Source organism: Meles meles, chromosome 13 (assembly GCF_922984935.1).
Source record: "Meles meles chromosome 13, mMelMel3.1 paternal haplotype, whole genome shotgun sequence".
In the NCBI taxonomy this organism is placed as follows: domain Eukaryota; kingdom Metazoa; phylum Chordata; class Mammalia; order Carnivora; family Mustelidae; genus Meles; species Meles meles.
Window position 1 is genome coordinate 80,881,464 of NC_060078.1, and position 24,720 is coordinate 80,906,183.

The 24,720-nt window shown below is 40.1% G+C and overlaps 1 protein-coding gene across 3 annotated transcripts in view; it reads left to right on the forward strand.

The window, feature by feature from the left end:
* ZRANB1 (zinc finger RANBP2-type containing 1) overlaps positions 1-24,720 on the forward strand; it is a 54,707-nt gene that overhangs the window by 20,786 nt on the left and 9,201 nt on the right. For 2 of the 3 annotated variants that reach the window (XM_046027996.1, XM_046027997.1), the window contains exons 2-4: positions 13,053-13,174; positions 18,281-18,468; positions 22,790-22,943. In XM_046027996.1, coding sequence (XP_045883952.1) covers positions 18,445-18,468; positions 22,790-22,943 — 178 coding nt within the window. In that variant the 5' untranslated portion in view covers positions 13,053-13,174; positions 18,281-18,444. The remainder of the gene's footprint in view (positions 1-13,052; positions 13,175-18,280; positions 18,469-22,789; positions 22,944-24,720) is intronic. The other variant, XM_046027995.1, reaches the window with a different exon arrangement.

Genomic DNA, 24,720 nt, shown 5'->3' on the forward strand with positions numbered 1-24,720 from the left:
TGAACAAATCAGTGGCATTTAGTGCATTTATGTGTTTATGGAGCCACCACCTGTCTGGTGCTAAAACATTTTCATCACCCCAAAAGGAAACCCTGTAAACCTCTACCTCCCCTCCTCTCCCAAGTCCCTGGCAATCATGTCTGCTTTCTGTCTCTCTGGATTTACCTATTCTGGATATTCCATATAAATGGAATCTTATGTGACCTTTTTTGTCTAGGTAGATTGTCTTTAAATTACCTGAATGCCTTTTGGAAACTCTTAAATCATTTTTGCAGATGGTAAGGACTATGCATACATTTAGTACAAGGTTGTTTTATAGTACACGTAAGTTTACAGATGGAAGTGAAGTACATTGCGACGATTACTAACTTCTGTTGGAGTCGTAGAATCCTTTAGAAATCAGAGGTTCCTTCTTTAAGTTAGTGTATCTCAGGATAAGTAATTCTGCTTTGAAATATTTTCTCTTCTTGAAACACAGATTAGAGAATCAATATAACTTTGTCTATGTGGCTGTTACTTCTTAATGACCACTCTCATTTTGTTGCTACCTTTTGTTTCTTTCCACATACCCTTATTTCTTTTGGGATAACCATCTTTGTACCTCTTTGGATTTTGATGGATTTCAAAGTGGAACAAAAACTTATGCCGGCAGGTCCAGTATTGTGTTTGATCTTATTTCATTTACCAAATGGTTTGTTATTAGGTCCCTATTCCCACCCACTCCAGGGTGGGAATAGGTTCTTAGGGCTAAGTATTAATTGTATTTAGTTCTTAGTAATGTGCATTTTGTTTTCCCTATCAACAAACACTTTTAACTTCACCATACAATATGGTTCTGAACTGTTGTACCAGAAATTATGACTGTGTCTTTATTGGGTAGTGCTATCTTGATTTGTAAATATCACCGAAAATGTGTAAAAATTTTATTTTTGTTTACCTTGTGTTTAACTGAAGCTCAAATTAATCTTTACCTTCTTTTTCTGCCTACTTTATGTTCTCCGGGTTTCATTAGATACGGTATATTATGGCTTGTCCATGTTAGGCATTTAAGAAAATCATCTCTGTGGTCCCTTTGGTAGCACATTAAAAAAGTAATCTCTGAAGTATATACACTAAGTATTAAGTATTTACTGAGTATAAAATTTATATTAAGTATAAGATGCGAGACTTAACCCCTTTGAAATTGGAAAAAGTCTCAGCCTTGTAGCTGGTTAAGATAGGATTAAGGAGGATTCAGTTGTTAAGAAGGCAAGTAAACCAAAGTGTCAGCAGTATTGAGCAAGTTTCTTTTTCACATGACTGTTGGGTATAATTTTCACCTAAGTCATTATTACTATCTTATATAGTGAGCGGGCATTGGGGACAGCGATGCCAAGATCTGACATCGGTGAAAGTGGAATCTGGGAGTAGGAACTGGGATGGTAAAGGCACAGGTGTGAATTTAAATGAGCAGTTGTCTCTGGAATGTGTGCAGTTTGGTGCCAGGTGTTTTCTGGGAGGTCATGTTGGTGCTAATCATAGACTGCCTTTCCGGCTGGATAGATAATGTCCCTTGAGAACAGGGCACTACTACCTAACACACCAGTTTAGTTCTGCTATTGTATTCAATCAGTTGCCCTTTAGAAGAACATTTTAATTTGTGACCCAAGTTGATCCCTTGGAAAGGTACTGGGTCACGTAAGAATCCCAAATTAAATCTGTGGTGATAGCTTTCTGTCTTCCTTAACCCTGGACTTGTGTATCCAGTTGTATACACCACATTTTGCCTTGAATAGCTAATATTTCCAACTTCTTTCCAATTCATCGAAGCTGAAACTGAACTGTAGTCTGCCCCTTAAACCTATTCTTTTGTAGTTCCCTTCTCCCTCGATGGCTGGTTTATCATTCTACCAGCTGTGCCTAAAGCCTCGGTCATCCTTGATTCTCCTTTTTCTCTTACGCCTTTCCTACTTGTGAGAAAAACTTACTGGCTCTACCTTTGAAATACGTACAGGATCTGCACTTCCATAATCCCTTCTCTCCTTTTTCTCTTTTACAAATTGTTCTCCTCATAGGAGATATTCTCCTAAAACTCTGCTCGAACTAACTCTTCAGTGACCGCCTGTGTTGCTCAGAGTAAGAGCCAGAGTCCCTCAAGGATGGTCTCGGCCCTGCAGCTGTATTCTGCACCTCCCTTCCCCCCCAACACATTTCCTCTCCCACCTGTCTGTTGCTCTCCACTTCACTCATTCACTTGAGCCACTCTGGCCACCTTTCTTTACAAATAGGCCTCAGGCCTTTATACTTGCAGTTTGCTCTGCCTGGATTGCTCATTCCTGGATTGCACGATCAGTTCATTTATTAGTTGCTTAAAATTCTTTTCTCAGTTGCTGCCTTCTCGGTGAGGCTTCCCTGACTGCTGTATGTACAGTTCCAGCCCTGTCCTCATCCCCTTCCCTCGGTTTTAATTGTCTTCACAACACTTGCCACTTTATTATTTGTCTCCTTCTTCCTTAGAATTTAAGCTTTGTGAGTGGCAGGAATTTTGTCTCCTTCACAGCTATATCCTGGTACTTAAAACAGTGTCTGACATGTAGCAGACATTCAGGCATTTGTTAAATCATTCAGTGAATAAATACGCCCTTGTCGAAACTGGCATCTGGACAAATAGACCTTTCTGCTCCTTTTCTGAATTTCTAGATTTTTTACTTTCTTCCTAGCTTTCTGTATTTTTTCCTTTACAGACTACCCCTGGGGCTTGACCCTGTGGGAGCCATTTGACTTCTCCCTATCAAGAAAAGATAGGAAATTGGTACAGCAGAGTCTTTTTGGAAGGGGCAGGCCCCAGTTTATCACTAGGCAGTCTGTGGATATGAACAGTCTGAAGTTAGATTTCTTTACCTTACATTTCTCTATCTTCCTGCCTTCACTGATGAATATCTGACAGTTCGGTGAATATATGATATAAAGGAAAAAGCCATGTGTATGCTGTGCCTGAAGTCCTAAAGCAAATGCACTTTTTACTGAAACACTTTATAGCCTTTTGTCCTTGGATCTGTTGGTGCGATTTGGCATTTTGTCTCCTGTCTGCAGCAACAGCTGTATCTTTCTTATGTTTAGCTTGTCCAGTGACCCTGCTAATGAAGATGGGAAGGATTTGAGATTGGGGGTCAGGGTGGTGGTGAAGGTGTAGGGGTAAAGTGGCGTAGGGTTGAAACTGGATTTTTATGCCACTGCCCCATGGCAGTGGCGTTGTAGAAAATGTGTGCATCAGTAAAGTCTCCTGTTGCTCCCAGGCTTTGGGGTGACCTGAAGCATGCACTTGTGTCCCCTGTTGAGAACACTGGCTAAATATGATTTCCTTCCCAGTGAGCAAGCTGAAATGGAATCGTGATGATTATAGTCCGGGGTATTCCTGAGCAAAAGTTTGAGGTGTCTAAAAACTTGAATGATTTTTTTTTCTTTTGTTTTTTTCTTTTTTAAGATTTTAGTTCTTTATTTGAGAAAGAGAAACAGAGAGCATGAGCAGGGAGGAGAGGGAGAAGCGGGGAGCTGGGTGCTGGGTTTGATCCCAGGACTCCGGGATCATTGATCTGAGCCCAAGGCAGACGCTTAACCAGCTGAGCCATCCAGGTGCCCCGTAACTGTGTGATTCTTAAAACATAGAAAATATGTTAAAATTGACCTTTTCTTTCAAGTTGTCTGCAAAGATAGTTCCGTTTGATCAAATATTTCCCCTTTTCTTGTATCTGTGTTGAAAATCAGTATTTGTGGCTGTTACTTTCTGTCCTGATGGCAGTTGTATTTTGGTCCCTTGCCTGTGTACCATGCCTTACATAGCCACTCCAGAGTGCCAGATGGAACTGCAGAAACACCTCTAATTTGTATAGTGCTACACATGTCAGAATGTTTGTGTTTGCTTTCACTAATACTCCTGTTTTCGTTGTATCTTTTAATTTTTAATTTTTTTTTACTTTTGTCATTTTAACAAAAATTAGCAAGGTATAGGCTTATTACATTTAAAAATACTCTGTTTTGCTATCATTATTAAGAATTATGGATATGGATGGTTTTTCTCAAGGAAAGAATAGTTTACTTCTATTAAGGTTGGTTAGTGTTTTTCTTTTTCTGGAAAAACAAATGTGTTGCAAAATGTAATGTTCTAAGGTAATTTTTTTATGGTGTCTGTATTATTTAGTTTAGAGATATAATGTGTCTGGTCACACAAGTGTTGTGCAATAATCCACACAATATTGTATTAACTTCAACAGAAGAAAAAGTCCTGTACGATTAGTTTTTGAGAGATGGTAGTACTATGAACTGGAATGGTAATAAGGTGATATGTAACAAGGAAAGCACCACATCAGAACAAAACAATTGGAAATCCTTGAAGTAAGATACAATGGCGATTTTACCTGTTTATTAAGATGACTTTGTGGCTGACTTTTTAACTTTAGAGGAAACTGAGGGCATATAAATTATTATAAGGAAAGACATGGAAGACGCTTTTATTCTCTAGTTTGGTGTTCTTTAGCTTTAAAAATTAATTTGCTGCAGAGCGATACCTTACTGATGACTTATCTGAAGGCGTAAAACATGAAATATCTTGCAAAATAGGCTATTAGGGAGCAGAGTTATGTGTCTAAAGTTGTATTTTTTAGGTGCCCACTACTGCTTGCTTCACTCTACCCATCCCCCCCACTTTTCGGATTTACATGACTGATTGAAATAGTGTAACAAGCAGAATAAGGCCTTCCTGCCCCCCCCAAGACCTTTAAATTTTAATCCCCAGAGTATATGGATATGTTACTATACATGCCAAAAGGTATCTTGCAGGTGTAATTAAATTAAGGACCATCAAATGGAGAGAGATCCCTGTTGCCTGTCTGGGTAGGTGTGCCTAGCATAATCATAATGGTCCTTATAAACAAGAGGGAGACAGGAGAACCTGCGTCACAGAAGGAGATACGGCAGCGGAGCAGCAGAGGTCTTAGTGGTGTAGAGCCATGAGCTGAGGGATGCTGGCAGCCTCTAGAAGCTGGAAAAGGCAAGGCTCCCCTAGACGGCCCCAAGGAGCACACCTTGGTCTTAGCCAGTGAGAGCTATGTGGAATGTTTGGTCTTGTCCAGATTTTAAGATAAAAGATTTGAATAGTTTTTAAGCCACTAAATTTGTAGTAATTTGTTAGAGTAGCAATAGGAAATTTGTTTGTTTGTTTTTAAATTACAGATAGCAAGTTCAAGGTGTCACATGTGCTTCTGATATACTGGTTATAAATCACAGGTTTCCGTAAACCTGGCTTGCATTTAGTTGATTTGGTAGAATTGCTCAGAGAACTCGGGAAAACCTTTTGCTTACTAGATGACTAGTTTGTTATAAAAGGCTAGAACTCAAGAACTAGATGGAAGACATGCAGAGGGCAAGGAAGGAGCCTTCCCATGTCCTGTTGACTGCCACTCTCCTCGCACCTCTACATGTTCAGCAGCCTGCAAGCTCTCCAGCCCCTGTAGTTCAAGGATTTTTACCGAGGCTTAATTACACAGGTAAGATCAATCAGATCATTGGCCACAGGTGATTAATTCACCCTCCTGCTCCTCTTCTCTCCCTCCGGATGGGAGTGGAATGGGGCTGAAAGTTCCAACCCTCCAATCCCAAGGTTGGTTCCCTTGGCAACCAGCCCCCATCCTTAGGGGTTTTCCAGAAGTCACCTCATTAACATAAGCTCAGAAGTAGAAAAAGGGGCTTGTTTTATGAATAACAAAAGACATTCGGTTTTCCCTTTATCTCTCTGGAACTATTTCAGGAATTGGGAACAAAACTAAAAGTCACAACAAAAGATGCCCCTAGGGATCTTACTCCAGGAAATTGCAGGGGTTTTAGCAGCTATGTGCCAGGAACAGTAGATGAAGATCAAGTATATATTTCTTACTCAGTGAGTTTTTCTTTTTTAGTTTTCTTTTTTTGTTTTTGCTCTATGTTTGAAAGGAGTACTGTTACAGGAACTTTTGAATAATGTTTGATGCCTGTGAATATTGTTTTCAGTCTCGCCCTTGTCCCAAGTCACCTAACTGAATACGCCTAAATGAAAGCTGACTGGTGAGTCCCAAGATAGTCTGTCACTTGCTAATAGTTCTGGGCATTCTGTGGTCAGGTCATGTTATTTGAACTTGGATGGTTTTTAGTATGATACTTCTATAGTATTTGCTTTGCTTTGCTTAGCCTGTGTTTGCCTGTTTTCAGTTTGGTGGACCATAGGTGTTTGGACAGTCGTTCTCCCAGTCCTGTGGATCTGCTTCGCGTCCACCATCACTTCCGAGTTGGTATCCACTTGGTAGCCCAGTAGCAGATGTTTGTTCTAATGTGTAATTTTTAGAGATCATCTTCTGGGAGTTCAGAGAGGAGCTAGTGAAAGAGCTCACTGTTCTGATAGATTCAGGTTATGGTATTTTTTAAGTGGTGGATTTATACCAGGATGCTAATGAGCCGTTTTGAGTATGAACTTGATTTTGTATCAATACCAGACTAAGTGTTTTACTGAAAGATACTCTTTTGAGTTAGAGTTCTTTTTCCCTTAATACTTTGCTTTTTTGCCTTAATACCAGTAGAAACTAAAAAGGTCTTGGGTCTTAATATTAATAGTCTTTGACATTTAAAGCATCACATAAAAAAAAACCATTAAAAAATAAAAATGGTTTGTTAAAATATGCTATTGAAAGCTTTTAATAGAATCCGAAATACATGCAGACTCCTGCCGCCGCTCTTTGGCACTGCATCCATAAAAGGAAAGTGCGCTGCTAGAGTGCGGGCAGTGCCTTGTATGTCCTTGGTTAACTCTCCGTGGTACTCTTATGTGCGCATATGTGTGTGTAGCTGTCAGAACTGAGGTGTCTTTTCACTCCATACACGTTCAGACTTGTGGATCTCCTTCCTCTCCAAGGTAGTTGATATTATAGGTAATAGAATTATTTTTAGCACTGTGAATGGAGTAGCTCTACAGATAGCTTTTGTCTTGTTTTTCTTCAAGTTTCTAAGGATTTTCTCTTGTGATTAGAACTCTGGATATAAAATAAAACTTTGTGTTAAATGATTTTTAAGAAAATCGTGATAGTTCTCAGCAATGTACTGAAGATTCTAAGCAGTAAGGAACATGCATATACTTTCTCCTGGCCAGTTCATTCTGGCTTTTGAAGGTGCTTCCTGAAACCTGGGATGAGAAGGAAGTTTCCAGGAATGAGTGTGTCTCATAAGGCAAATGGATGGGAATGGCAGAACTAGAGCCTCTGTGGCATACTTCTGGTTGCCTTTGGTCTGAGACGCCATTGCTGTCTTTTAAAAATGATTGATTACACTGGCCTGCCAACTAATAATGTGCCTCCTTATGCTGAAAAAGGGAGTCTGGCAGGTGATTTTTGATTCTGTGGTACTGATATTTAAATAGGCATTGTTGATTGAGTAAAGGCTTTCATTTTTAAAAAGCATTGTATTAAATGAACACATTGAGTTATGAAATCCAAGTGTATTGCTTAAATACTGAATAAAAAAAGATGTGTTTAGACTCCAGTGAACTTTACTGTTAAGTAACTTTAATTTAAAACACTTACTAAAGGAAACTATGCACATTAAAAAAAATCAAGCTGTAGAGAGGGAAGAATTTATAAAGAAAAACCATTTTTCTTTTTTTCCACTTCCAGTCCTGCTGTGCAGAGACAACTTTTCCCCCCATTAACCTTTTATTCTGAGAAATTTCAGTCTTCTTTTTTTTTTTTTAAAGATGTATTTATTTATTTATTCGATAGAGACAGTGAGAGAAGGAACACAAGCCGGGGGAGTGGGAGAGGGAGAAACAGGCTTCCCGGCGAGCAGGGAGCCCGATGTGGGGCTCTCTATCCCAAGACCCCGGGATCATGACCTGAGCCGAAGGCAGACGCTTAACGACTGAGCCACCCAGGCTCCGCTATTCTGAGAAATCTCAAAACCTGCAGAAAAGTTACAAGTATTAACTATATTATATGCCTTTGACCTAGATTTTCCAGTTGTTGGTACTTTGCCACATTTACTCTCTTTCTGTATTTCCTGAACAATTTGCGAGGTAATTGCAGATGTCTTGACATTTGCCCCTATCTAGTTCAGCATGTATGTCCTTAAAACAAAGATATTTTCCCTGCATAACTGTATAATATGATTATCAGAAAATTTTATATTGAGAGTCCATATTCAGTTTCACTAATAGATTTTGCTGCAGCCCCAATCAAGGATTGGACATCTTATCTATTGGTGTTCTCTTGTTAGGCCCCTCATTTCTAAACAGTGCCTCAGATGGTTTTTGGTTGCTTTTTTATTTACTCTTTCATGAGATAAACATTTGCAAAGAGTCCAGGCAGTTTTTTCACAGAATGACAGTCTATATGGAAATGATTAGATTAAATTAAAATATTTTATCTTTTTGGGGGGAGAGGGAGAAATACTACATAGGTGATACTGTTTAAAGCAACACCTCCGATCTGTCTGAATTATGTCCTTGTGTCATGTTTTTTTCTCTTTTTTAAAACTTTAAATGTGGGGGCACCTGGGTGGCTCAGTTAAAGCCTCTGGCTTTGGCTCAGATCATGATCTCAGGGTCCTGGGGTCGAGCCCTGCATTGGGCTCCCTGCTCGGCAAGGATCCTGCTTCCCCCCTGCCTGCCTCTCTGCCTGCTTGTGATCTTTGTCTGTCAAATAAATAAATAAAAATCTTAAAAAAAAAAAAACAACTTTAAGTGTGGTAAGACAAAATTTGCCATCCGAACTATTTAAGAAGATTTATTTATTTATTTTAGAGCACAAGTGGGAGGGGCAGGGAGAGGGAGAGAGAATCTCAAGCCAGCTCCCCACTGAGCATGGAGCTGGACATGGGGCTTAGTCTCGGGACCCTGAGATCACCACCTGAGCCAAAACCAAGAGTCGACAAGTAACTGACTGCACCAAGCAGGTGCCCCACCATCTTAACCATTTTTAAATGTACAGTTCAGTGGCATTAAGTACGTTCATATCATGCAGCCATCACCACCATCCATCTCTGGAACTTTTTTCATTTTGCAGGACTGAACTCTGTATCCATGAACAAGAGATTCCCATCTCCCTCTTCCTCCAGCCCCCAGCAACCACCACTCTAGTTTCTGTTTCTGTGCATTTGACTGTTCTCAGTACCTCACATAAGTGGAATCACATGGTGTTCTTTGGTGACTCGTTTGTTTAATTTAGTGTAATGTCTCTGGAGTTTATTCATGTCGCAGCACATGTAAGAACTTGCTTCCTTTTTAAGGCTGAATAATACTTTATGTACATACCATATTTTGTTCATCTCTGGAAGGACACACCAGTCCTCTTGTTTCATCAAGTTTAGGCATTATGTACTGACTTCTTAAAACAGTATATGAGAGTTTGGTTCATTTTTAAATAATGAAAGCGGAGCATGCTCATTGTAGAATATTTCAGAGATAAGAAAAGCTGTGAAAAAATAATAGTGTAAAGCATCCGTGTTTAGAGGAAATCTGTCATGTTATTGTGTATTTTCAGTTTTTTTACATTTACTTATTTTTATGTAATTGAAATTGTACTTCTTTTGTTGAACATTTATTCTGAAGTAATAACAATGTTTTCATCTAAAAGTTTTTGTCTTTTAAAGAATGAGTGTGTAATAGGACATTTAAGTTGCTCAACTTTAACTTGCCCCTTCGCCTTTGGGTTATTTGAACATTTTTTATTTTGGTAGTGTTTTGCCGAGCAAAATTGTCAGCATTTCGACTATTTTCTTAGGTTCGCCGAAATGGAATTACACGATCAGATGATACGAACATATGTGTATTGGTGAATAGCGGCCTGCAGGAACTGCCCAGATTGTCACCCATCAGCAGGGTCAGAGTGACGTTGTGGCTGGCTCTTTGCTGGGATTTGTTAGTAAGGGAAGCATACTGTCTTGCCTAGTCATTTGTATTTTTCCCTGTGAATTGTTGATTTATGTCTTCTGTCCATTTTCCTTTTATTTTTATAGCAAGTTATATGAAGTCTAAGTATAAATACTTACACTAAAAACTTGCATCAGTCATATTTGCAACGGAATTTGCAAATTCCCCCCTCCCTGCTTTTTTAAGTGTGGGGAGAATTATGTTAATGACGCTTTGTTGTTTTACTTAGTCTTTCAGATTGAACTAAGAATTAAAATATTTTTCTAAATTCCATTAATATGATTTATTAAATTATTTCCCCATACCATTATTATTTCCCCATACCATTTGGGTGGTTCTGTTATACATAGGATGATTCTACATCATGTGTTTTGAGGCTATTTTGATGTTTGTTTTTTAAATCAGTATCATACTTCTGCTTAAGTAATTATGGCTTTATTATGTATTTAAAGATCTGATAAGGCAAATGTTCGTCCTCTTCCACCCTCCAGAACTGACTTAGTTTTTACCCTTTCTTTGTTGGTTCATTTATTTTCACACTTAGATATTCATGGAGTGTTTTCCCAAGCACTGTGAAGGAAGTCATGGCTTTCAGGGAGCTTGTGCTCTGATAGAGGAAGATAAAATTTAGTAAGTCAGTAGAGCGTGACCGTTTAGTAGAGGAAGGTTCGGTGCTAGAGGGTCTGGAGAAGGGTTTCAGGAGGAAGTGACATCTAAGCCAAACCCTTAAAGAGAAGAGGGAACGATGTTTTGATCTGAGGGAATTGCATGTGTTACGACCACTCAGAGTCAAGAGAACAACTGATGGAGTTAAGCAGGGTTGATGTGTAGTGTGGGAGCTGCAGAGTAGTGCTGTGGGGCGATGGTGCTGGGTGATGCCGCGGGTGATGCTGCAGGTCTCAAGGTCTGTGGACCTGGTTGAGGAGTTTAGCTCTTAACAGAAGGACAGTGGTAAACATTTAGAAGGAGTCCGCCTTAATCAGATTTGTGGTTTAGAAAGATCACTCTGGTCAGAATAGAGACTAGATTGGAATGGAGCAGCACTTGAGGCAAGCTGACCACTGGAAAGAGAACATTAGAGTAATCTTAGTGAGGGAGAGTGCAGCCTTGACCTAGTGGAGTGGAGTGGAGTGCAGTGGAGATGGGATGGGGGATGTATTTGAGAGAGACTTAAAAGGCAGGATTGACAAAACTTGGCAAAGTTGATACAGAGGCTGAGGGAAGAAGAGTTAAGAAAGATGTCCAGGGTTTTGGTTTGGACACTTGGGTTGGATCATTGCTCCTAAACACAGAAGATGTGAAGTTCAGTTTTAGACAGGATGTAGTGGGACTGTCTGATGGGTTGTTGGATATGTGGGCCTGAGACTTTTGAGGAAAATCTACCACTCCACTTACATGGATACTCGTGTGGCCATGGGTATTCACTGAAACTGGAACTTTCTCTCGCGGTGGCAAATCATAGGAACTTTATAGTTTTGTGCTTCTACCCGGGAGCCTTATTAAGATGGACTAAGGAACTTTTTTTTTGACTAAGTAACTTTTTTTTTTTTTTTTAAAGATTTTATTTATTTGACAGAGAGAGATCACAAGTAGGCAGAGAGGCAGGCAGAGAGAGAGGAGGAAGCAGGCTCCCTGCGGAGCAGAGAGCCCGACGCGGGGCTCGATCTCAGGACCCTGAGATCATGACCTGAGCCGAAGGCAGCGGCTTAATCCACTGAGCCACCCAGGCGCCCCTTGACTAAGTAACTTTTTAACATCTCTTCCATTTTGATGATTCTGTCTTGATTCTGTCAGTATCTCTGGCTAGAAGAAAAGTTACACGGACATATTATGAACAGTGTGATGTTATATGTCCATAAGAGTCTTTCCTTTTATAAACTCTTCCATGATGTGTAAAAGAGAGTGGGCTAGACTATTCAGTAGTTCCTTCAGGCCTACCTAAAATAGTGTAATTCTAAAAAATCTAAAATTTGGTTTCAGATGCAGCCAGGATAACATGGCCTGGTTGTATGCAAAATTTTTTACTTGTGGTCAGAAAACTTTGGGGACTTGATTTTTCAGTGGTGAATGTGGTTTTGACATATAGTGTTTTATATAACTGGAAGCCTAGGTTTTTAAGAACCCTAATTATCTCTTCAGTTGACTCTTGGCCAGTATTTTGGAATTACTTTTGTAATTCGAACTCACGTTCCTTTAACTGTTAACAGTAGCCCTCATCTCTCATCCCCTTCCCAAAGATAACTTTGTGACCTGTTCTTTAATTCCTTCCATGGTGCTCTCAGCAGTAATTCTTCCTACATAGCGAGATCTTCTTTCTCTTGAAGGTATCTGTCGAGGCAGGTATTTTTTCATGACTTTGGAGATTTATACTTCTGCAGCAGTTGGGTTGTTAACAGCCTAATCAGAGATGTAAAGATGTAAGAGCGCCAAAGTATAAATTAAATTTGGCATAGTTAGTCATGATAAATAATAGAACCGTTAAAGGCCTTAGTTAGAGATTATTTTGACTTCCCAGCCATTGAATCTTTTATTCTGTAGAGAATGTTTTTATAATGGAGCAAGTTTATTGGCCGAATTGAATAGGAGCTCATCTTGATATAGTGTATATTAAAGTATTTCCAATTTGTGATTTTCATCTCACCTTTTGAAAAGGTTATTGTTCTGTAGCACTATTCTAGAACTAGAAGTGGTACATTTTCACTTGCTGCTGTTGGTTATTATGTGAATAATGCTTCTCGGAGGTGGTCTGGGCTGCTCACACTATTCCTGGGATTGCTCCTGAGCTTGTGCCGACTTGAAGGTACACTTTAAAAATATTGAGGACATTTTGCTTAAAAAGCAGCTCATGTTTGAGTATTGAAGGAATTAGTTGTGAATATGAATAGCTAAGCCAGTTCACGATCAACTATAGCCAAATGGTTAGGGATATAAAGAAAAAGTATTACCGGGTGGTACAGGTTTGTTTGTTTGTTTGTTTTCTTCTTTAAATATGTGAAGCCACCTAAGTGAATCAAACTCTGGGTAGAAGACAACAATCCAGACATTGTAGCCAGCGCATCTGCATCTTTCTGCTGACCACGGTAAAGCACGTTGTGAACACTACCACTTAAAACTAACTTTTCTTTTTAAGGGCTCCTGCAGTTGTGCCAGCCGACTCCAGGTCCACCCTGACCCCACAGCATAAAGCATGCTGTGATGTCACAGCTACCATAGAACTCCAGGGTAGTGTTGAGCTGGCCCATGGGGGCTCAGGTAAGTCCTGGCTTTTTTTTTTACCATTTGGCATTCTTTTCAAAGTTAGTTACCATTATGATCTTACGTCATAAAAGAAAATAAGGTGAAACTTTGAAAACTGTGCCATATATGGGGGAAAAAAATAAGTCTATTTTCTAAACATCTACGAGCCAGCTCCATATTCTAACCAACGGAGTTCCATAGTAGCTGTGAAGTCCCCAGTGAGTTGTGACCTGTGGCTTCAGAATATGTTAAATTCTACTCCTGGCCCAGCTTCTGGAACAATATGAGTTGTTTTTAAACTTTATATTTTGTAAGATGTAGCAACTTTCATTTACCCTTAGGTATTAATGGGTTTAGAAGTGTGTTAACACTGCATTATCTGTAGTTACGCACCGCTGCCTGCTTGGTTGTGTGTTTGTTTCATTCGGTCAGTTTTGAATGTATGATGAGACTGTAGGTTAGTTTTGTAAACTTAATCTTCTCAGAGTGCCTTCAGCTGTCCTTTTAATTTTACTTCATAGCACGGAAGAAGGAGGGACAGAACGTGTAATAGACATTTGTTAAATTTTCAGAAAACATATTAAGAGAAAGATCCTTCAGCTACTCTCTTGGAGAGAGTGCGAGAGGTCAGTAACTAGGAGGCATGTATATACAGCACCTCTTCCGTTGGAACGGTGCTGCTTTTTCCTGGTCATTGTTACAAAAAGTGAGATTTTACCCCGTGTTTATTTTGCTGTCTTTTCCTCCCTACCAGCTCTTCTCCCCTCTTCTTCTTTCCTTTATCCCCTGATATTAGAGGTGGTAAAAATATTATGTGAATAACTCCAAAAAGACATTTTGTAAGTTGCTTGGTGTATAATCTTAAACTTTGTCCCCTCAGTAGAAAAGGTTTATAGCTAAAACTTTACCTCACCTGAGTATGGGCCAGATCCTTTTAAATATGCCATTTACAGTGAAGACCCATCTGTCAAGAAACTGTGGAAAGTTTAGTCAATAGCTGTCTTTGAACAGTGTGTCATAAAGACAGACTGAATGTTTGGACCATTCAGTGACAGTCTCATGAAACTTATAATAAATGTACTTTGTAGCTGAAAACTCACTGGTAACTGAAACTAAGTTCTTAATTATAGTTAATGAAAAGAATGGAATCCTATATTCCCAAAACATTAGATAATGAAATCTTTTTCTCTAAAATATTACTTTGTGCCTATATTTATGTTTGTGTTTTTCATGTTCTAGAAGATTTGGAGGATTTTATGCTATAAAGAATAGAGCACAGACTCTCTATTCCATTCATCATCGTTTTCTGCCTTCCTGGTTTTGCTCCATGCTGGAGAGCAGCAGCATACCCTCTGTGTAGTTCAATACAGACTTTGGGGTTGGAGGAAGTAATTGTTTTGGTTTTTTTGATTTGGATGAATAGAAATCCTGTTTTTGGGTATATGTATCCTCTTTATTGAGGTAGAATTCGTATACTGTGCAGTTTACCATTTGAAGTTCTATTTATATATATTTTTTAAATGCTCAATCTGAAGGCAACTGGGTGACATTGTAAATCGTAATTCCAAAGCACAGTTTGTCAACTTCCTTGTGCTGTTTGGTCTGTACCCCCCCCACCCATTATGTTAGTTAGTTTCTAATTACAGAAATCCCTCACAAACATGACAGAGGAAATGAATTCTTAAGCAAGAATTTCTAAGATGAGATTCTTCCAGACATCAGCTGTATATGGTGAGTTAGCTAAAAATAGTGAAGACTGTGATTTTAGAAGTTGGTTGGCAGTCATCTTTGTCTTTGGGAAACAAAAGAAGGTATGTGCATGCACGTGCGTGCACGTGCCTAAATAGGTACACAGATGTATCCATGTTCTGTGCAGTGGTTCCTGTGTGTGTTCTCAGGTAAATTGATTAGTCATTTTGGTCCTTGGGTGGCTTTTCTTATGTCATAAATTTTATAAATATATGTTTTATAAATAATAAACTGTAAGAGGTGCAGTGATAATGAAGGCACCCAGAAATAGTGACAGCTTTGATAAGACTAATAGGAAAAGTAGTTGCTTCCGTATGGAAGTACATATACACGGAAGGAAACGGAGTGGGGCATATTGGTTCTAAAGAGAACTGCATTAGATTATTCATAAAATTATGAGCTCTCTTTGGTTATTCTCATCTGTTCATTAAAACAAGCAGAAATTTTAGAGTTCTTTGTGTACTTGACTCTGACCATAGATTGTTTTTATTTCAAGTAGGACTTTCTGTGTCTATTCTTGTGTGTATGTGTGTGTTTTATTGTTTTTATTAACATATAGTGTATTATTTGCCCCAGGGGTACAGGTCTGTGAATCGTCAGGCTTACACATCTCACAGCACTCACCATAGCACATACCCTCCCTAGTGTCTATAACCCCACCCTCCTCTTCCTACCTGCCTCCCCCCAGCAACCCTCAGTTTGTTTCGTGAAATTAAGAGTCTCTTATGGTTTGTCTCCCTCCTGATCCCATCTTGTTTCATTTTTTTCCTTCCCTACCCCCCAGGCCTCCCACTCTGCCTCTGAAATTCTTCATATCAGGGAGATCATATGAGAATTGTCTTTCTCTGATTGACTCAGCACAGCATGGAGGTTCCTCTGTTTCTATTCTTAAGGCTCGCCCTTTGGAGAAGATTTCTGCCAGTCATATCACATTTTAAAGATTTTATTTATTTATTTATTTATATCAGAGAGAGAGAGAGAGAGAGAGAGAGAGAGAGAGAGAATAAGCAGGCATTGTGTCAGGCAGAGTCAGAGAGAGAAGCAGGCTCCCTGCTGAGCAAGGAGCCCGATGTAGGACTCTATCCCAGGACCCTGGGATCATGACCTGAGCCAAAGGCAGCAGCTTAACTGACTGAGCCACCCGGGCGGCCCTCGTATCACATTTTAGCCCTGATGACTTCTCCAGGGCACTGGGCCTCCTAAGATTGTTTTAAAGCCTTTCCATATTGGGAGTGGGAGTGACAGCTGTACTTAGGCATTGAAGAGTGTATTAACCTAATATGTGGCCATGAAAATAAAAGTTCCTGTAAGAAGGTGTTCTCATTTGATATCATGGATTTCTTCACCTGAAAAATGTCTGTGTCGGCAGCAGGGTATCCTTTTTTGGGGAGTGGGTTTAGATTTGCAGAAAGCATCTTCGAACACAGAGTCTGAAAACTTTTGAAGCTGGCCTTTTATGGCCCGTAAATGTGATGAGAAAGGACTCTTTTGAGTATAGGAATCATGTTTTTACTGTTTGTGTTTCTCACATTGCCTAGCATAGACGGTGCTTTGCATGTCATGAGCATTCAGTGAACATGGGAATTAAATTATTTTAAAGTTTTGTCATTTTTAATAACTGGGAGAAATTGTTGCATTGTACCAATCTGTTAGTCTCCAAGGAATAGCTCTTATTTCTTTAATTTCTAATTTAAGATGGCAATAAAAAATGAATTTTTAGAAAATACAGTAAGAATATTTTTAGCTCGTATCAGCATTTTACCCAACAAATTTTTCTTGATATAAGTTAGGGCACTTAAAATTATATGGTCCTGGGGCACCTGGGTGGCTCAGTGGGTTAAGCCCCTGCCTTCCACTCAGGTCATGATCTCAGGGTCCTGGGATTGACCCTTGAATCAGGCCCTCTGCTCAGCAGGAAGCCTGCTTCCCCCTCTCTCTCTGCCTGCCTCTGCCTCCTTGTGATCTCCCTCTCTCTCTCTCTCTGTCAATAAATAGACAAAATCTTTAAAAGAAATTATATGGTCCTTCAGTCTTGGGGTATGTGTTCGTGTAAAACACTATTTGTGGTTAAGTTTGAGGCTTACCTACACCATTGTATTTTGCCAAGGGTATTTATTCATAGATGTGTACTGTACTGCTCAGTAAATAGGAGTACTGTCTTTACCTAATATGAATTTGTGTTAAGTTTAGTAACATGGTTTAGTGGGAACAAAAAGTTCTTTATGGATTTGGAAAAAGTGATAACTTGTTTTGTCTCTCTATCCCCAACTAGTTTGTAATGTTTTATTTTAGCATATTTTTTCTTCTAACTCACCTGGTTCAAGTTTTACTATATTAATACTTAATGAGTATAAGGAAGATTCGGCTTTGAGAGGTTCTGAAATCAGTGTTGCTAACTTTAACTTATATTGAAAATGGTTTTAATTGCTCTGAATTATTTCATAGCTAAACAGCAGTATGGAAGGCTCAGCATTTGTTTTTTTGTTTTTTTTTTTTTAAGATTTTATTTACTTACTTGACAGACAAGTAGGCAGAGAGGCAGGCAGAGACAGAGGAGGAAGCAGGCTCCCCGCTGAGCAGAGAGCCAGATGCGGGGCTCGAAGCGGGGCTCGATGCGATGCGGGGCTCGATGCGGGGCTCAATCCCAGGACTCTGGGATCATGACCTGAGCTGAAGGCAGAGCTCAGGCAGAGGCTTAACCCACTGAGCCACCCAGGCGCCCCTCAGCATTTGTTTTGATTCAGCTTAAAAAATTCAGGTGTAAAGGGCAAGAGAGCCCAAAGCTAACAGGAAGCACATCCCTGTCTCCTTGGTTTCTGTAGAGTTGGGACCAGAATAGGAGTTTAGTATTTTCTGTAAAGGTGTTTTTTTTTTTAAGATTTTAATTATTGGACAGAGAAGTCACAAGTACACAGAGAAGCAGACAAAGGGGATGGGGGAAGCAGGCTCCCTGCTGAGCAGAGAGTCCAATGTGGGGCTTAATCCCAGGACCCTGAGATCATGACCTGAGTGGAAGGCAGAGGCTTAAGTCACTGAGCCACCCAGGTGCCCCTAAAATTTGGTTTTTCATACCAGGATTACTGATCTTTGGTCCAGTTGATAAAATCTTAACAATTCCTCTCAGCCTCGAGCATGGAGCCAGTGCTGATGTGAAGGTAAGTACCTAAATAGGTAGTTCTCGTTCTAGAAAGAAATTAAAGGGAGAGGAATACACCAGTTTTCCTTAATATTCTTTAGGACATTTAAATGCTGTCCTGGGATCCAGAAATCCTGGAGAAACACTTAAAAGGGTTTAGAGTGAATGTAACAACAGGTTTATGCTTTTTGAAGAAAAACAGAAATAAACTTTTTCTATCTTGCTCCTTGTTCTAGGGGTTGTAGAAGGTGATTTAGCCGCTATAGAAGCGTACAAGTCATCAGGAGGAGACATTGCCCGTCAGCTCACTGCAGATGAAGTGCGTTTGCTGAACCGTCCTTCTGCTTTTGATGTTGGCTATACTCTTGTACATCTGGCTATACGTTTTCAGAGGCAGGATATGCTAGCAATACTGCTTACAGAGGTGAGTATGGCATTTTGGTGAAACATTTTATATGAAGGAAATGTGTTCATTAATTTTCATTTTTGATGTTATGTTTTTCTAAACTGTTCTTAAATGTTTCAGATTTCTTTTACTGCCTTTATAAACTCACACTAAACTTGAAACTTCAATAGTATGTAATTCCTAAGGGTATATGCTTTTAAAATAGGACATTTTGCCATAAGATTTGAATCATCAGTTTGATTAAAAAACACTGGGATGTATCTTTCATTCATTCATTTAACTAAAATTTATTGAGTATCTACTCTGTGCTAGGTACGATGCTAAAAAGGGATATAATTACGAAGGCATTGGCTCTTCCTTCAGTGAGTATCGAGAAAAGTAGAGAAATAAACAGGTAATTCTCTACAGAGTGTATTCTCAGAGATGTAAATGCCAGGTGCTGTGACAGTGCTTGGGAAAGTGTTTTGGGGTATCTTGCCTTCTTACCTAGAGCAGGTAATATTGTAGTGGAATCCAAAGGAGAAGTAGGAGTTTGCCTCATAAGTGGGTAGAGGAGAGAAGGGAACCGTTTATTCAGAGGTCCTGGTGGTTTGTGGTGTTTGTGGTGAGGTCAGGAACTTGCAGGTGCTCAGGATGGCTGGTGATTGGGATCTGGGAAGGAAAGCATTATGAAGGATCTTCTAGGCCAAGGAACTGGACGATTGTTCCTAGGGCAGTGAACTGGCTGTGCAGAGTGTTAGGGAGAGGGGAAAGGGAGTGGCTAGATCCGAGTGTGTTTGGGCTGCTGTGGATGGGACAGGGGAAAGCCTCTGTAGGATAGCACTGTGTGATGCTGGCAAGCCCTTGGTCAGTACAGACGTGGGAGTGGCAGTGGCAGTGGAGGGAAGTGGGCCAGTATGAGAGAGCTTGGTGGGGCTGGAGTCAAGATTAAGTGGAGCAGCTGAATGTGGGGAGTCATGGTGAGAGAAGGGTCAGGTTGGTTCTGAGCTCCTGGGCTTAGATAATGACGCAGATGTCACAAAGGATTGCAGAGCAGCGATTCAGGATGAGGCCATATTATCCAGGTAATTCTTTTAATGATAAGAGAAATAGAGTAAAAATGCAGGGAGTCAGATCAGTTGTGGATTCAGATTTTCTCAGTAAACTGCATCTGTAGTATGCATATGTATATTTGCATATTCAAATTTGCCAATATTGGGAACCATTATATAGAAAGCACTGGGAGGGATTAAGGAATATGAAGGTTACCTGAAAACATGATTGAAATGGCTAGCCGTTGTTCAGTTTGATAAGAATCCAGTGACCCCAGAGGCACCAAAAAGGGGAAGGGCTTGTGGGGGATAGTAGTGGTGAAAACAAGGGGCAGGTTTACTGTAATAGAAAAAGGACTGTTTGAAAAGCAGCAATGTGATTAAAAAAGGACCAGAGTTCTGGAAGCAGGGGATGGAACAATTAGAGGTAGTTTCTGTAGTATTTGAGGTCTGGCTATATTTGTGTTGTTGTATTGGCAGGGCAAGCGTGCAGAGCTGTAGTTGATGGTGGTGGCAGGAGACAGGATAGAGAGGGCAGCTGTGAATCAAGGCTCAAGTCCTTTGGGGGGTTCCTGGACTCCTCTCAGCCTGGTGGAGGGCTGTGAGAAAGTTGGAGGGACTGTTATAAGTCACTGACCTCCGAAGAGCATCTGGGGACTGACAGTGGGAAGCCAGTAGAACCCCATGGTGCTTAATAGTTATTGCCCAAACAGATCACCTGCATTTAGCTCCTCCATTTAGACAACAAACAGTTAATACCTTCAAGCAGTTTCTGAGTGTAGGGAATTGAGGAGCTCCTCTGCTGAGTGGTTGTGGCGCAAGGTCTCATGAGCTTTTACAGCCACATTTGCAGAGCTGCAGGTGTCAGAAGGCTTGACTGGGGTGCGAGGATCTGGTTCCAGGCATACTTGCATGACTGGTGGCGGGAAGCTTCAAATCCTGGTCACGTGGGCCCCTCGAGAGGGCAGGTTTCACCAGAACTAAGTGAGCTGACAGACAGAAGGTACGGGAGAGTGATCCAGATGGAAGCTTCAGGGTCTTCTAGACAGAACCAAATTTAGGAAGCGACGTACCGTCATTTTTGCCATATTCTCTGGAACACCTAGACCAACTGTGGTACACTGTGGGAGAGAGGAGTGGGGTAGATTTCCAGGGTGAACAAAATTGGTTGTGGAGTGTCACCTCAGTGGAGTTGGGTGCTCCAGAGGACAGAACTGAAGGGGCCAGTAGGGAGATTGGACTAAGGGATGTGCTTGCAGAGGGAGCACAGAGCCAAGTGCTTTTGGGATGAGACTAGGAGAACATTTATGTTATGGGATATGTGTCTGGGGCAGGGGTTTTAATTGGATTTTATTATTATTATTATTATTATTATTATTATTATTATTATTAAAGATTTTCGTCATTTATTTGACAGACAGAGATCACAAGTAGGCAGAGGGGCAGGCAGAGAGAGGCAGGGTGGGGGGGAAGCAGGCTCTCTGCTGAGCAGAAAGCCCGAAGCAGGGCTCGATCCCAGGACCCTGGGATCATGACCCAAGCCAAAGACAGAAGCTTAACCCACTGAGCCACCCAGGTGCCCCTTAATTGGATTTTAGATTGTGGACTCTGTTGGTGATGTGGTGGAACCCATGGACTCCTTTTCATAATACTGTTTTTTAAATGCCTAAAATAAAAGTAAGATTGCAGAAATCAGTTATATTGAAATGATAGTTTTTAGAATATTAGATTTGTGATACATAAGAGAACGCATTTTAAATACAGACAGGAGGTTACTGAAGATGAAGTATTTAAATTTTTTTTTAAAAGATTTTATTTATTCATTTGAGACAGATACCGAGAGAGAGAGAGAGAGAGAGAGAGAGAGAGACTGAGAGAGAATGAGCTTGGGCAGGGGCAGGGAGAGAGGGAGAGGGAGAAGCAAGAAGCGGACTTCCTGCTGAGCCAGGAGCCCCACCCCATCCTGAGGACCCAGAGATCACCACCTGAGCTGAAGGCGGATGCTTAACCATCTGAGCCACCCAGGCGCCCCCGAAGGATTTAAATCTAATGAAAATTCCCATTCAGATTCACAGGTCCTTCCCAAGTTCATGTGGGTGGCTCAGTGGTTTAAGCCGCTGCCTTCGGCTCAGGTCATGATCTCGGGGTCCTGGGATCGAGTCCCGCGTCGGGCTCTCTGCTCCGCAGGGAGCCTGCTTCCCTCTCACTCTCTCTGCCTGCCTCTCTGCTTACTTGTGATCTCTCTCTGTCAAATAAATAAATAAAATCTTTAAAAAAAAAAAAAAAAAAAAAAAAAAAAAAAAAAAGAATTACTAACCTAAGGAGATGGTTGAGAGTCATAAGGTAGAAGAGGCTAGATATGAAGGATAGGGAACGTTGTCCAGGTTTGGTGGCTGCGGTCTGTAGTGACAGCAGAAAGCAGAGCTGACTGGTTCGCTCGGGGTTCACACCAGACTCATTTCTTCTCCAGCGGATGCTCACCTTTGATTTCAAAATTCTTTATATGCAGCTATCTTAAACTCCATGAAAGGAATACAGCTTAAATGTAAAATATCTTTGCGTCATTTGTTGCTATCCATCATTAAAGAGAAGAGGAAAGTTCTGGCCCTACTCTTACTTAGAAGTTCTCTGTCTTAGTGCCCACTAGCACGTCACTGCTCCCATTTCATTCCTGTCTGGCTGGCTGTACCTCGAAGGTTTGTTGTCTGTTCTGCACTTGGAGAGAAGCCAGTTGCTTCTTTAAATATTCAGAGTTCTATCCAATGGGGAAGGATTTGAGGTCAGTGGAAAACTAACCCTTTAAAAATACCATGCTTGCTTTATTCCACGTCAGGATACTTGAAGTATTCTTAACCCAGCAGAAGAGTGTCTGTGCTTCCATCTTTCTCCGTGAGCTGAAATTTCCTGTTTTTTTTTTTTTCTTTTTTTTTTTTTAAAGAATACTTTTATTGTGGGCATGATGCTTAGTCTTAGGTGGTTTTCTGTCCTCCCTCCCTATCCTAGGATGAACCTTTGCGAACAATGCCATTTTATATAATATTTTAATCTAATTCTTTATATATTTTCTTGGGATAAATTCCTAAGAAGTGAATTTCCTGAGTCAGAAGGTAAAGCATTTTTTGGCTATTTTCCTGCAAAGTTGTACTGAAACATATTTCCACTGGTGAGGAATTAATCCCCGATCTGTTTTAAAATTCAACAACACCCTGAGTTACTGGGAAGGTTTGGTAATTTCTCTTAAATACTGTTGTTTTCTGCTTTTGTTAATGATAAATGAGATGCCGAGGAAAGTTTCTTTTGTATTTAAGGTGTCTCAACAAGCAGCAAAGTGTATTCCAGCAATGGTGTGTCCTGAACTGACAGAGCAGATCCGGCGAGAGATAGCTGCCTCTCTTCATCAGAGAAAGGGGGATTTTGCTTGCTATTTTCTAACTGACCTTGTAACATTTACGTTGCCAGCAGGTAACTCCAAATTTCAATGTGAAAAGAAATTTTCACTTTATTATGATTCTTTTTTTTTTTTTTAAATGTGTGAGCTAAATTGTTTCTGTTAGAAAGCAGGTAACTTAAGCTACTGTATGTGCATTTTAAATTATTTGACTACCTGGAAGTGACCAGTACAAGGGCTCCTTCTAAATTTATGCTTTGGATCTGGTAGGAAGATAGCAGCCGATATAACTGACTTCTGTGTGGGCCTTAGATACTTTAAAAAATCTGTTTTACGCGTTTATTTTTCCCTTCAGGTTTAGTTTATGATATCAGTGTACTCTTTTCCTTTTTCATACCTGTTTTAAAATTACGTGGGTATTGGTTATTGGTATTAACAGATAGGATTAGAACTCTGGTTTTTGATGGGTGGAGTCATTTGAATCAGAGATACTGGCATTCTTTTGCAAAGCGTCATTATGTTCTTCACTCATTATATACACCAGAAGTTTCTAAAATAAAGCTTGCATCTTGGTTCAGAGTGTCTTGAGCTTTTATATTGACATGAACAAGGATGTTTACAAATGGTAGGGAGATAATAACTAAGATTTTTTTTTTTTTTTAAGATTTAATTTATTTTAGAGAGCGAGTGAGCGAGCACGAGCAGGGTGGTGGGGGGAGAAGAGACCAAGCAGACTGCACTAAGCGCTGAGCCCAGTGTGGGGCTTGACTTCACAACCCTAAGATCATGACCTGAGCCAAAATCAAGAGTCGGATACTTAAGTGAGCCACACAGGTGCTCTATTATTTTAAAATCAGACAAAGTTCACTTGAAGTGCATTCTCTGTACACTTAAGCTTACTTTGGTGATGTTTAGATTTTTATTTTGACTTGAAAATGGCTTTTTTTTTTTTTTTTTAAGGGTAAAGCTTTATTTTAAGGGTAGACTGCTGCATTAGTAAACTGAACAAAGCATGAAGAATTTGAGGAAGATGACAAAAACAGGGATCTGTGTGCCAGTAATTAATGGTTCATTAACTTGTATAAGAAGATTCTAAAGTCTGAAAACAGTAGGCCTGAGCAGAGGTTGAAAGTGTGGGACAGATAAATATTTGTATGTTGTTTCTGTTTCATAATCTTGGATATCAGATAGCGCCCCCCCCACCCTTTTTTTTTTCTGTTTTACTGAGGGATAATTGTCCTGTAAAATTGCCAAATATTTCAAGTATCTAGGGTTAGGGTGATTGTGATTTCATGTATGCATACATTGTGAAAGGGTTTCCTCCATCTAGTTAATTAACACACACATTGTCTCACATATTTGGTTTATTTATCTGTTTTGGTGAGAACATAAAAGTTTCACTCTGCTAGCAAATTTATGTTATACAGTGTTATATAGCTACCATGGTTTTGATGTTAGGTGTTCAGCTTTATTCGTTTTATAGCTTGGGTGTTTTTGTACCCTTTTACCAATCTCTCTTTTGCTCACTACCCCCCACCCCCCATGCAACCTCTTTTCTACCCTGTTTTTATGAGTCTTTTTTTTTTTTTTTTTTTTTTTTTTTTTTTTTTTTAAAGAGCCCATATGGAAGTGTTACCATGCAGTATTTAGTTTGTCTTTCTCTGGCTAATTCCACTTAGCCTAATGCCCTCAATGTTCACCCGTGTTGTTGCAAATGGCAGGATTTCTTTCTTTCACCTGGCTGAATAACACGCCATTTTACAGGCCCCCGCCCCCATCTTAATTCATCCATTGTCTATATCTCGGCTGTTGTGAGTAATGCTGCAACACGCATAGGAGTTTAGTACCTCT